General features: G+C 39.5%; 1 protein-coding gene across 1 annotated transcript; it reads left to right on the top strand.

Annotated features, from left to right (window-relative positions):
• Nucleotides 1-904: 904 nt before the first annotated feature.
• hoxc12a (homeobox C12a) lies at nt 905-4,882 on the top strand. Its single transcript, XM_085260283.1, has 2 exons — nt 905-1,527; nt 2,612-4,882. Exons 1-2 carry the CDS (start codon nt 939-941, stop codon nt 2,848-2,850), a joined length of 828 nt encoding a protein of 275 aa, XP_085116409.1. The 5' UTR covers nt 905-938; the 3' UTR covers nt 2,851-4,882.
• Nucleotides 4,883-11,740: the final 6,858 nt, after the last annotated feature.

Raw genomic sequence — 11,740 nt, 5'->3', positions numbered from 1 at the left:
ACTGCACTTTGGCGGACTCTGAAAAGTTTGCGTGTGTGTGCGTGCGTAAACAGAGCGCTTTTGTCAGAAAATAGGATGACGGTATCACAGAATATCTCATATTTGTTCAGTGTCTTCCGAGCTGCATCCACAAATCAACTAATTAGTGCGTTATAAAGCAGAGAGACTCTCGGCTGATTGAATCAGCTAAGGGCCCTCTGATATCTTGTAAAATTCATATAAAAGAATTGTGAGAGGTATAACAATCCCACCAGAGTTTGGCTGCGAACGTTTATTGGTGGTATCTGTTAAAGTTGTTCGTGTGAGGTGTACTAGAGAATATTATGTGAAATATACCCTCTTAAAGTAACCTTGTAGAATATCGTCCTCCTTTACAGAGCCAGTGGCTTCAACCTGCTGACCCCGTTACTGTAAATATGAGTAGAGTGCGGCAATGAGCATCAGTCTTTTCTTAAAACAAGCTTGTAAAATTGGGACATCACAGCTTTATATGACACGGAATTCGACCATAATTTGCTAGAAAACAAGATGTCATATGCACCCTCTCCTTCAAGAAAAAATAGTTTTCATAAGAAATAGCATTTAAAAAACTTTTGCCAGCTTATAAAGATATTAAACGAGGCCATGGACAGTTCCACGAGTGTAAAAGGAGAAACAGTCTGGGCTCCTTTTGGACGCGGCGTTGCTCGAGTGAGCAAAAACAAGATTCTACATTTTTAATAAAAGGTTTATAGTATTTTTAAAAAGCATATAAACCTCAGTAATACAGAAGTTAATGTTTTGTTTTGTCTGAGATGGACCAAGTGGGTGGTACCATGTGTAGCAGAACTTAGCCTGGACACGTGGTCTGAGAATGACCAATCAGGCGCTCCTCCAGGTTTAACTACGTTAAATGTCAGATTGCAATAAACTAGAAGCTGTTGGTCGGGCCCGCGGAAATGGGCGAGCATAATCTCCTTAATCCAGGGTTTGTGGGACCTTTGGTAAACATCCACACTGGAGACACATTTTACTTTCCGAATTTTAGAGCCTCAGGGGGACAACTGGCGGGGCTACCGTCTCTCTCGTACCCGAGAAGGGACAACGTTTGCTCCCTCCCGTGGAATCCTTCGGAGCCGTGCAATGGATACTCTCAATCCTACTTTAGCAGCCCCGTGTCTATTAACCCTTCCTTCAATCGGTCGTGTGAAATTACCAGACCAGAGGAAGGCAAATGCTATTACAACAATGGCAACGGGAATAGGGAGACCTGTTCAGGTGGCAGCAGTCTCAAACGAGAGGATAGGGCGAGAGACACATCATCCCTAGCATCTGACCACGGGATGCACAGTGGAATTGGCAGCACGGCTGCCTTTTCTAAATACGATTATGGGACCGAGCAGCTAACGCAAGACCCGCCATCCTGTCAGTCAATGGAGTCCGATTCCAGCTCCTCTCTGCTCAACGAGGGCAGCAAGCCTTCATCCAGCGACACACAGACCCTGGTGTCACCGGGAAGCCATTCCAGCAACATAGCCGCAGGCGGAGGTGAGCGTATTTTGTTTTTAACCACAGTTCCCACAATCGCACCTTCACATTATTTATAAGAAAGAACAGGCTGCGCACAGCGTACATTTACCGTATTAAACCGTCATTAGAGCTCGTTATCTTGATGCACAACATGCAGCTTAGGTTAGCCTGCAGGGTACTTGCGTGGTGTGCAAACGCCACTAGGGGTTGCCCTAAAATACTCCATGCGCCATGTGTGTGTGTACAGTTAGCGATAACCCCCAACAATCCATATCACAAGCAGCGTTTGAGTAAACAATTCAGTTCCGCCTTCTATTTTTTATAGCTCAGGCGAGGTTCTGTTACTTAGACATATAAACGGTTGACTTTGGTCTATTTTGTTCGCACTCACACAGATCAGTGCAGTGATTTAAAGAAGTGAGTCGCTTTGGTTGACTGCATCGAATAGAGACAGTTTTCTTTTTAATGACTCGTAAACCGAATTAATCTCTGTCGCTGTAGACTCAGGAGTCATTTAATATGCTTTGAAAGTCGCAAATAAGTACGGGGTATTTGCAAGCACGGCTCAATTACCACGTTAATGCTGCTTTAACTGCAACAATAAAACTTCCTGTGACACAAACCGCGGTATATTGGTGGGCTCCATAAAGGTGGCTGATTTTTTTTTATACGTGGGGAACAAAAATGAAACGAAACTGGACAAGTCCTGATTTACAAATATTGGGATTTGAGTCAGAGACCAAAACAAATTCGTGGTACATGTGCAGGGAATGACAGCTTCCAGGGGCATTCGTTTTCTCAGTTTAAGATAAAGCACAAGCCCCACATCATGGATGTTTAGCAAATCACATCAGCTTACTCCAGCTAAACCAAAATAATACATTTATTTACATATACACATATTTAGAAAAGCGCCTTATCACAATGCTATTTAACAGGTTTGCTCTAACATGGCGCATTGCATACTGACTTAACTAGAGAGGCAACTTGACTTGGACAGCTGATGCCCCAGTAGGTTCCCCATAACCTTGGAGGTGACCGTGATTTTGCAACCGTGGTGACTAATCCACTGTGTGCTCCCCTCCTCTCCCCTCTTCTCCAGGTGCCCCGTGGTACCCGATGCACACTCGGACCAGAAAGAAGCGCAAACCTTATTCCAAGCTTCAGCTGGCTGAGTTAGAAGGTGAATTTATGCTGAACGAATTCATCACCAGGCAGCGGCGGAGGGAACTCTCCGATCGTCTGAACCTCAGTGACCAACAAGTCAAGATCTGGTTCCAGAACCGCAGGATGAAGAAGAAGAGACTCATGCTGAGGGAGCAAGCTTTGGCCTACTTTTAGAGATGCGGCAGAAGGTGAATCGATAGGCAGTAAAAAAGAAAAAGAAAAAAAAAGAGAAGAAAAAGCCAAGCCTTCTACGCTCCCTTAGGTCTTCTTTTAGTGCATGCAACCATCTACCCATCTTTTACATTGCAAGCATTTATTACCCTACTTTATTTCTAATATTTTTATATCAAAGGTGCGGGTTGCAAAAACCCTAAACAAGCCGCTGCCTGGCATCCAAAGCTATACACGTCAGTGAGTCTTCACGTTTTGGTATAATCGCACAGAAGAAGCTGTGAGAATGTGTTTGTGTGCGTGTGTTTTACTTTATCCCGATCTGTCATGACATTAGTGTACGGCCTAAATGTGTCTTTAGTGTAACATCTTTTCGGTTGACACATAGTGACGACATCAGGATTGTTACCGTTTTAGTCAGAGAAAATAAGGCGGGAGAGTCGGCGAGCCCTCGAAATAGGCCTAAAAATAATACTGAAGTCAGACAGGGAAGCCTGACTGGGGCGAATCAGTGCAAAAAGAAATGTCTGAAGTTATGACGTGATAAAGAAGAATCTCGGTTTCGGTCGCCTTTACCTCCACATGCCATACTTTGTTAGGCAAGAGGAACAACGCCTTTATCTTGTCTCCATAGTTTTCGCCACGTTTATGGGCACGTTCACGGTCACGGGCGGCAGATCTGGAAGTCTGGGAGTCTGCGTGAGGAGGCGAGAACTAAAACCGCAGTGTAATTCATATCAATGTTTTTATGACTGCGCATTGAAAATTGATTGCCATGACTTTGTTCATGTGCAAATAGATTTCTGAAGGTATTTTCCACTTTCACCCCTACTTTTATTGCTTTTTTACGTGTCTTAACATCAACCACTGAATCCTGCATGGGTTGCGTTTCTTTCGTTTAGTGAGGTCACCGTTAGAAAACGGGTTTGAGCTGCTATAAAAAGTTTAAGTCCAGACTGTACCAGTCAAAAAAAGTGTATTTTACAATGAACTAGCGAGGACCTGTAATGGAAAGATTGAACAGTACTACACAACTGTGTTCAAGGCCAACTCGGTTACAGCGAGGGACCCGCCTAAACTCGCAACAGCGGGAGAATAAGTTGTTTTTTGGGGAAAGCGCATTTCAGAAACTCGGTGCTTATGATTTTTTTTTAATCAATATGTAGAATAAAAAAAATGTAATCATAGGCTTATGTGTGTGCTCCCTTAATTCAGAGTGAATGCAGTGCATTATCCGTCATGTACAACGAGTAAGCTATAGCAGTGAAATGTTCTCAGCATGTTATTGATGTGAAATAATCATAAGTCATGTTCTGCAGGATACTTTTTCTGTAGGTGACTTTTATATTTTTTCTTCCAAACAAATGCCAACAAACTAAAACTTTTTGGACTCAAACGTCTTCAAAGAATGTATTATTATTATTATTATTATTATTATTAGAATTATTATTACTAGAATTATTATTAGAGAGGGAGGACGGTCTATTAGACCTATTAATGTACTTGCTTTTTGCAATGTGCTCAGTGTTGCCCCTTTCTTTACCCTGTACTTGTGTACAACTTTGTTCAATGAAATGACATATGTTGGTATTTGCATCCTATTTGAGGAGGCCTTATCGCTATGTAATAGGCTAGTGCTTTATGTTATTGACCGTCTTGTAACAATATCGCATTCCATAGGCTATAGCCTATTTGTGGTTGTAAGGGCTGGAAATGTAGGCCAAAAGTGTATAGTGTCAAGAATGGTAAGAAATGGTATGTAAGGTTTGTTTAATTTTTTAAAATTTTACAAATGTTTTTATTTTTTTAATATTATTATCATCATTATTATTATTATTATTATTGTTTTACCATTCATGACATTTAAAAAAACGACGTTTCAATGTAGTAGTTGTTTATTATCGTTATTTTATGTCACTCCGATTGCATTCCTTTCTTTGCGCTTGTAAGGATTGCTACGTTGTCTTGTAAAAGTAATAATGATATGAATGTATATGCGTAAGGTCTTCAATAAAACACAGTATTGAAAAGGTTACTGGTATTAGCCTGTTATTATGTTGCTTATCTGAATTTTCTGCTTCAACACCAATGATAACTATTTTATTGGACGTGACCTGTAACACGGTTTAAAAGCTACACGCGTCCACCACACTGAAATAAAGATTTGAACATTAATAGGACATTTGAAAGCATTTGAAAGAGTGTTTTGTTGGCACATTAATTACACATGCTGTGAAACGTAAGAAAATAGAGCCCATTTATTTATTTATTTTATTGTTGTCGCAACAGATGCAAAGGTAGGTTATAGACAAATAGGTAAAAATGCAAAATTGCATCCAGGTGCATATTTTAAACTAACACTGAATATTGTGTTTATAAAGCCTGGGACACAACAACAACTACAAAACACCTAGACTGGTTTAAAGTAAAATTCCCTTTTCCGTCCTTGTGGTTTCTCTTGAAGTTCGACCTAATCAATGTCACTGGTATGCTACAAGCCTATAACGGCGCAGCTAAACACGCAATAGCTCTGTAAAGCAGTAATGGGGTTACACCCCAGTGCTCCATATAGTCGAGCCCTTTGGACTGCCTTTTCCTTGTGTATCCCATCTTCTGCCTTGCAGTGCGGATTTATAAGTGTGATAATTATATATCAAAGTAAAGTTTATTATAACATGCACGCAGTCTTCAACAGTTTGCAGTCTGAGTTATGGTGAAGTAGGCTATGTTCACTGGAAACTGCTGTGCTGTCTGCATTTGGAATCAGATGTTTCCATTTCAGTGAACTGTGAACGTCTGCTCCTTGCAGCCGCCTGACTGAATGACATTCCTGACTTGGTCTGTGCGTGATCAGGCATACATGTACAAATGTAAGATTGCGTGAGCTCATTGCTTGGCACAATCCCCTTGGTGTTCGATTAACTATTGCCTCGGATATTTATGATTTAAGATATATCAGCGAGCTTTTGAAATTTCGAAACGTTTATTTTGAGTTGATAAAAGTGTTGCAGGAGTGTTACCGGAGCTATATCATATTGCTGTTTACGCAAGTAAAAGAAGCTGATATGTGTGTCTGTTTACCTTAATACCGACAACCACCTTCCTTAGTTAGGCGGATCTTAAACCGCAACAAAAGCCTTTCTAGTATTTTCATCAATTCAGAATTATTTTTGTACTTTTATGTGCTACATATGATTTAATAAATATAACGGCTGTACGGTCCTCCGTGAGGTTGTCTGTACACACTGCTTCAAAAACGGCACGATGTATGTGCGGATACGAAAACAAAAATCTAAATGCTGATTTTTTAAGTAACCCTAGTAAATGTAATTAACACTTCTCCAATTGTTTATGGATTTAAATACATGACACTTCAAGGGAAGGCGTAAATGAAAGACACATGCTGGCATCATGTTGATTTTGCTTTGGCCTACCTGATAAAACGGTAGGCCTAAGCAAAATCTACATTTGAAATCGTTTCGATATATCACGGCAACTGAATTTTAATCATTTCTTTACCTTTAAAACAAGAAAGCAGTGCGTAATATTCACATATTTTCCTTTTTACGCAGCGATGACAACACACGTGTCCGTGTATGTTTTAATGAATACACAGTGCATCATATCCACAAAGCGACGCCAATCTGATGCAAAACATTACTCGTTAAGCGCACCTAGTATTTGCAATAATTAACTAAGACTATGAAATAATGCCAGGCGATCTTAAAGTGGCTTTATTGAATTTGATCACCGAGAGGACGTCGTTCATAACAGCTCCAGCCTTTTCAGGTCATCAAACGCGTTGTTGACCATGAAAGGAGATAAAATTGTATCTTATGTTTGTGCGTTGCCTTGTTAAATTGGTAAGAAGAGAATGGCATACGGAAAAAGCACAATCGTCTTTCTTGCTTTTTGTTTAATCGCAAACCTCCGTGGCCATACTATGTTACAAATATACAAATATATATTTTAGAAGGAGTCAGAAAAACCTGTCATGAAGCGCTGACAACACTGGCAGAAACTCATTAAGGTTCCATGGATCTGCTTCTATAACCCGCAAAAGAACCTATTGACATGAAAACGAGGGCGAGAAGCAATAGATATGAACCAGGATCCATGGTTTGTAACAAACTGCGGTAGATTAACGCTCACTTAACAAAGAAAGAGTAAAGTGCAATTCACAGCAGCAACAATTTGCATGACACCTTAATTCGAATGTATTTTGACAGCTACGTAATTAGACTAAGCACCCAAACAAGTCTACTTTCAGCACAGCGTGAATGCGATTAGTGTCATGACTAAATGACACAAACACTCGTGTGTATTTAGAGGCTAGTTCAATGCGTCATTTGTGAAATGGTTGGATTTTTTTGGGACTCGTTAACTTGACAATCAAGCCTTTGAACTGTGTCGAATCAAATGCCGAACACGGAATTTTAACTTGAACTTCAAGCCAGAGTTATCTGTTAATATTATTTATTACTTTTCGTAACTTGTTTATTTAGACAGAGGATCTTTGCTTCACTTTATCATTGCTTGGAAGGTTTTCCACGTCCGGAAACACCAGTTCACGACGCCATTACCTGCCACTCTGTTCTTCTAAGGCTAAAAATGATTACTGCGTAATATCTCATTTTAGTTTGCCTTTACATGTCTTGTCTGCATTCTAAAGTGATCGAATTCCCTTTCTACAAAATGATGAGTTTAAAAAACCAAAAACAATCAAAGATATGCTTTGCGTTTCCAGACAATCTGGTGATATTTGGCGTTGCAGGGTTTTACAATAGGTCTTTCACAGCTCTTGAGCACTTTTGACTTTGAGACTGGCTAAATCTGTTTATGGCAGCCTGTCTCCGCGTCCCAAAGGTCACTGAGCTTCACAGTGCCCTTCGCAGAGAACTTGTGTGGAGTGTGGTCTACGTCCCCCGTCACCCCACTGTCGTTTATGGTACAAAGCTGGCCTGAGAAATAGAAAGCTCTGTTATTCCTACTAAAGTGTGTGGCAGAGGGGGAGTGTGGAGTGTGTGGACGTGCGTGAGTGTGAATGTGTGTGTTTTAAAGGAGACTGTTAATGTGATAAAGAGAAGATAGGTAGGATGCTCAACGTAAGAGATCTATATCGTTTTACGTCTTTCAGAACTATTATATATTGATTTTGACATGATTTGAAATGAGTTCGCCACTAGCTGCTTTTTTTCTGAAATGCACGCCCGTATCAATTTGTTTTTCAATAGCATCGCGCCTCCAACAGCCCTTAATACGGGGTGTGAAGGTTTCATTGCTCTCTCAAAAGAGCCGAATTCCTTTTAGACCAGTTGTCCCTGGTGTAAAGAAAGGCAAAACATTTCAGAATCGATTGAAATCATTGTAATGTTTCTCGATCAGCCAGTTGTATTATCACGGCAGGGCTTTATGTTATATTTTCGCAATAATATAAAGAATGTAAACATTGTGCACAGCGCTGGTCAGCTCGTGTTTATGCAGTATGGCGCTATATAATGCCGGTATTTTGATTGAACTTTCTTTCTTTTTTCTTGACAAATTGTTTGATTTTCTCTCTGACGAGGACACTTAAGGCGTTTTTAATTGGCATTCCGTATTTTTGATAGAGGACTTGTCTTTCCAAGGGCGACTCTTTCCAAGGGCCTTAAAGTGCCCACTGAAGGTCAAGTATGCAAGCATGGAACTGCATTAACTGTTTCATACATGGTGAAAATTTTTGCGTCACCTGTTCAAGTTTGATCAGCGTTGGTTCAAGTCATGTGTGGTGTAGCTTCAGCTATATTACCGTCTATTATTTTATATGCATTGGCACGGTGTAAATGTAAGGGCTCCTTAAAAAGCAAACATATATCAGAGCTAACACAACATTAGCTAGCACTAAGTTTAAGCAAGTATTTCAAGCATATCTGAGATGACAGCAGGAAACTCGTCGCTTTTAGTTTGGGCATACTGAACCATTTTTCGCAAGACTAACGCAAACAAAACCGACTTTTGACACCCACGCAGAAATCAGCCACCAGTATCTCAGTTTGCATTAACGTTCAAAACTTTATCACGATTACCCTGCTGTATGCGTGGATATGTACATTTTCTCATTTGGGCTTGGTAACATCAGAAAAGATTAGATCAAATATTAAAAACAAAACAATAACCTCAGGAATTTCCTTGTAACGCTTGAAAAAAAAGAAAAGAAAATAGTATAATTATTACACTAAAGTTGAGTTATGTCAAAATATGACGAAACCAAACAAAATGCATTATCTCTAAGTTGGCAAATTCAAAATAAACACATGCGTCACGCTTGGGTCCGTCCAATGCGTAATATCGTAAGCGCGGTAAAAAAAAAGGAAAGAAAAGAAAACGTATTTATTCATTTCTTCACCTTTTAAATGCCCCTTCTTATTATGTGATGTGATTTAAAAAAAAAAAAAAGATAATTTAGGTATTTTAGAAGATTAACTCTAGTAAATAGAAGATTCCAGTGCACGCCGAGCCTAAAAATATCCTTCTAAATACATCAGCATGTGACAGACCATAGCCTCAAGTAGGCTCTTCAAATAAAATGCTCTTTATTCTGACTTTTGTAGAATAGTATTAACCGTGAAGCCGAGTGTCCCTCTAGCAAAACACAAATAGAAGCTCACGTTTAGTTCCTCTAGAATTTGTTCAGATAGACTCGCTTCACTGTTCCTCTGCTTAAATGGTTTCCAGGTCTCTCTCTCTTTCTCTCTCTCTGTGCTTTTTAGGGCGTCGAAATAACACATGGGAGCTGAATCCAGTAGTCACTATACTGAGCGATTTCTTGTGATGTGCAATCATTTAATACTTCTAATAAAAAAGAGCGTTAACACATTGTTGTGAAAGCTTTATGTCCTTGTGGTTGAAAGTGAAATACACTCTGGAGATTGCTCTAAATGTAACAGCAACACACAGCCTTATCTTGTCAGCTATTGTTGTCACCACAAACGCTTTACGCTAGGTGCACTCACGAAGATCTTAGTTTAAAAAAAGAAAAAAGAGTGAGAGAGAGAGAGACAAGAAAAACAAGCCTCTTTAGTGTTGCCTGGAACTCTTCACAGCTCATACAGGGAAGTTTAACTGCCCGGCTTACATCCAATTAAACTTATCTAGGCCATGAGGGGACAGTAATATGATTACGCAGGCTTCCCACATTTAGCCTTGACTTCAGCTAACTGTAGAGCAATGTCCTGGTAAACTGCACCCATTGTGTATTTGTGTGTGTGTGTGTGTGTGTGTGTGTGTAGCTCTGTGTCTGTGGTGAAACTTGTATCTTTTGGCAATGGCTTTATCGACACTTTGGCGCAACCCCTTTCTTTCTTTCTTTTTTTACAAGAAGGTGACGCCTAGGCTAACAGCTGTAATTTTGGTGCTAGGTAGCAACACATAGCTTAAATTCCTCAGACAGCTAACAGTGCTTTGACAGTGATATTTAAGGGAGTATTAGCAAAGCACCAAACTGAACATTGTGTCTGAAGACTACTGGAACGTGCACTTAAAATGTTTTCATTGTCTGAGTTATTTTTAATTAGAATTATAAGGAGACATATCTGGGATACAGGCCATTTTGCTTTAAAACTCTGCATACGCTTTGCCTGCTCATTTGGTGCAGCCTTATCAAACTTTCCTGGGTCCTACTGCTAGCGGAATTTCTGCTCCGGCTCCCACATCCAGTGAAATAAACACATGGTAAATCCTATTCTTTCACTTTTGTTCCTTGCGCACCAAGGTGAAAGCAGTCAGTGTTTGAACCCACAGGAAGCGGATATTGCCAAGTGATGTACGCTGGCTGGTCATATTTTTCCATATTATGACAATTACCGCAACTTAAATGCAACCAGGAGTGCCATTTTCCATTTGTTTAAATGTAGAAATACTTCAGAGTCCAGAGAAGCCTTTCAGTGTTTCTGTTGTCGAGATCAGCAGCTTTAACCTTTAAATTTTATTAGTGCATCGCTTATTCATACCCTCGCATTACTTATTTATGCCGGGCTATTACGCATCATTGAAATGATTATGATGAAGAAATGAATTGCCAGTATTGTTTTGGACTGTCTGCCTCGATTCTGTTATTGCCCGCTGAAAGGAAAGTTTGGAGTTTTTATTTATTGTTTTTTTTTTTATTATTATTTATTCTTTATTTCTTGGATGATATTATGATCAGAGCGATGCTCACACAAGGATGCATTTTAAATGTCATAATTCAGAACCCTTATTACAGCCAAGGCCAATTAGTATGGAGGTTTTTCGGGTTTTAGAAATTCAACTTCAAATGCAAGTCTCGGGTTTATTTTTATTATTATTTTTAATCACACAGTGCACTATGTATTTCATAGTGTTAATATTGGCAATGACATTTTGATGCGGGAATTATTATTGTTGCTGCACAGCAGCACAACAGTAATGGAGCAGCATGTGTCAAACATGTGTCCATATAGGCCACAGGGCCAGTGTGTTTACACAAATATTTCCAGAGCTGTCATTGTTAATGAGAAAAACAAAATAAATAAATACAGCAGCCGGGCTTCACGCATCACAAATAAATTCTTATTGTCTTTTTCTTTTTGCTTATCTCAGTATATTTTATTCCGAGTAACTTTGAGTAGATATTTTGCCTCGCAAACGTCCCAAACGCCAGATTTGAAACTTTTATTCCGATATTCGTGGAACAAAAGACCAGATTTCTTAAATATTTCTTAAGTGCGTTTGACGGCTCGAAGTAAAAAAAAAAAAACCCAAACATAAATAAAAAATCAAACTGAAATTAATATCGCTGCCTCTTTGTAGAAAGGTTGCACAATATCCACTTCCTGAAATCCAAATTCCTCTCATTCTCAGCGTTTATGGTTTTCTATGGAACAAAGGGATTTAG

This window comes from Mchenga conophoros, linkage group LG20 (genome assembly GCF_057382185.1).
Source record: "Mchenga conophoros isolate Kocher_MC1m ecotype Shallow Benthic linkage group LG20, M_conophoros_male_GT1.1, whole genome shotgun sequence".
Lineage (NCBI taxonomy): Eukaryota > Metazoa > Chordata > Actinopteri > Cichliformes > Cichlidae > Mchenga > Mchenga conophoros.
This window is presented reverse-complemented; position numbering and strand designations above follow the sequence as displayed.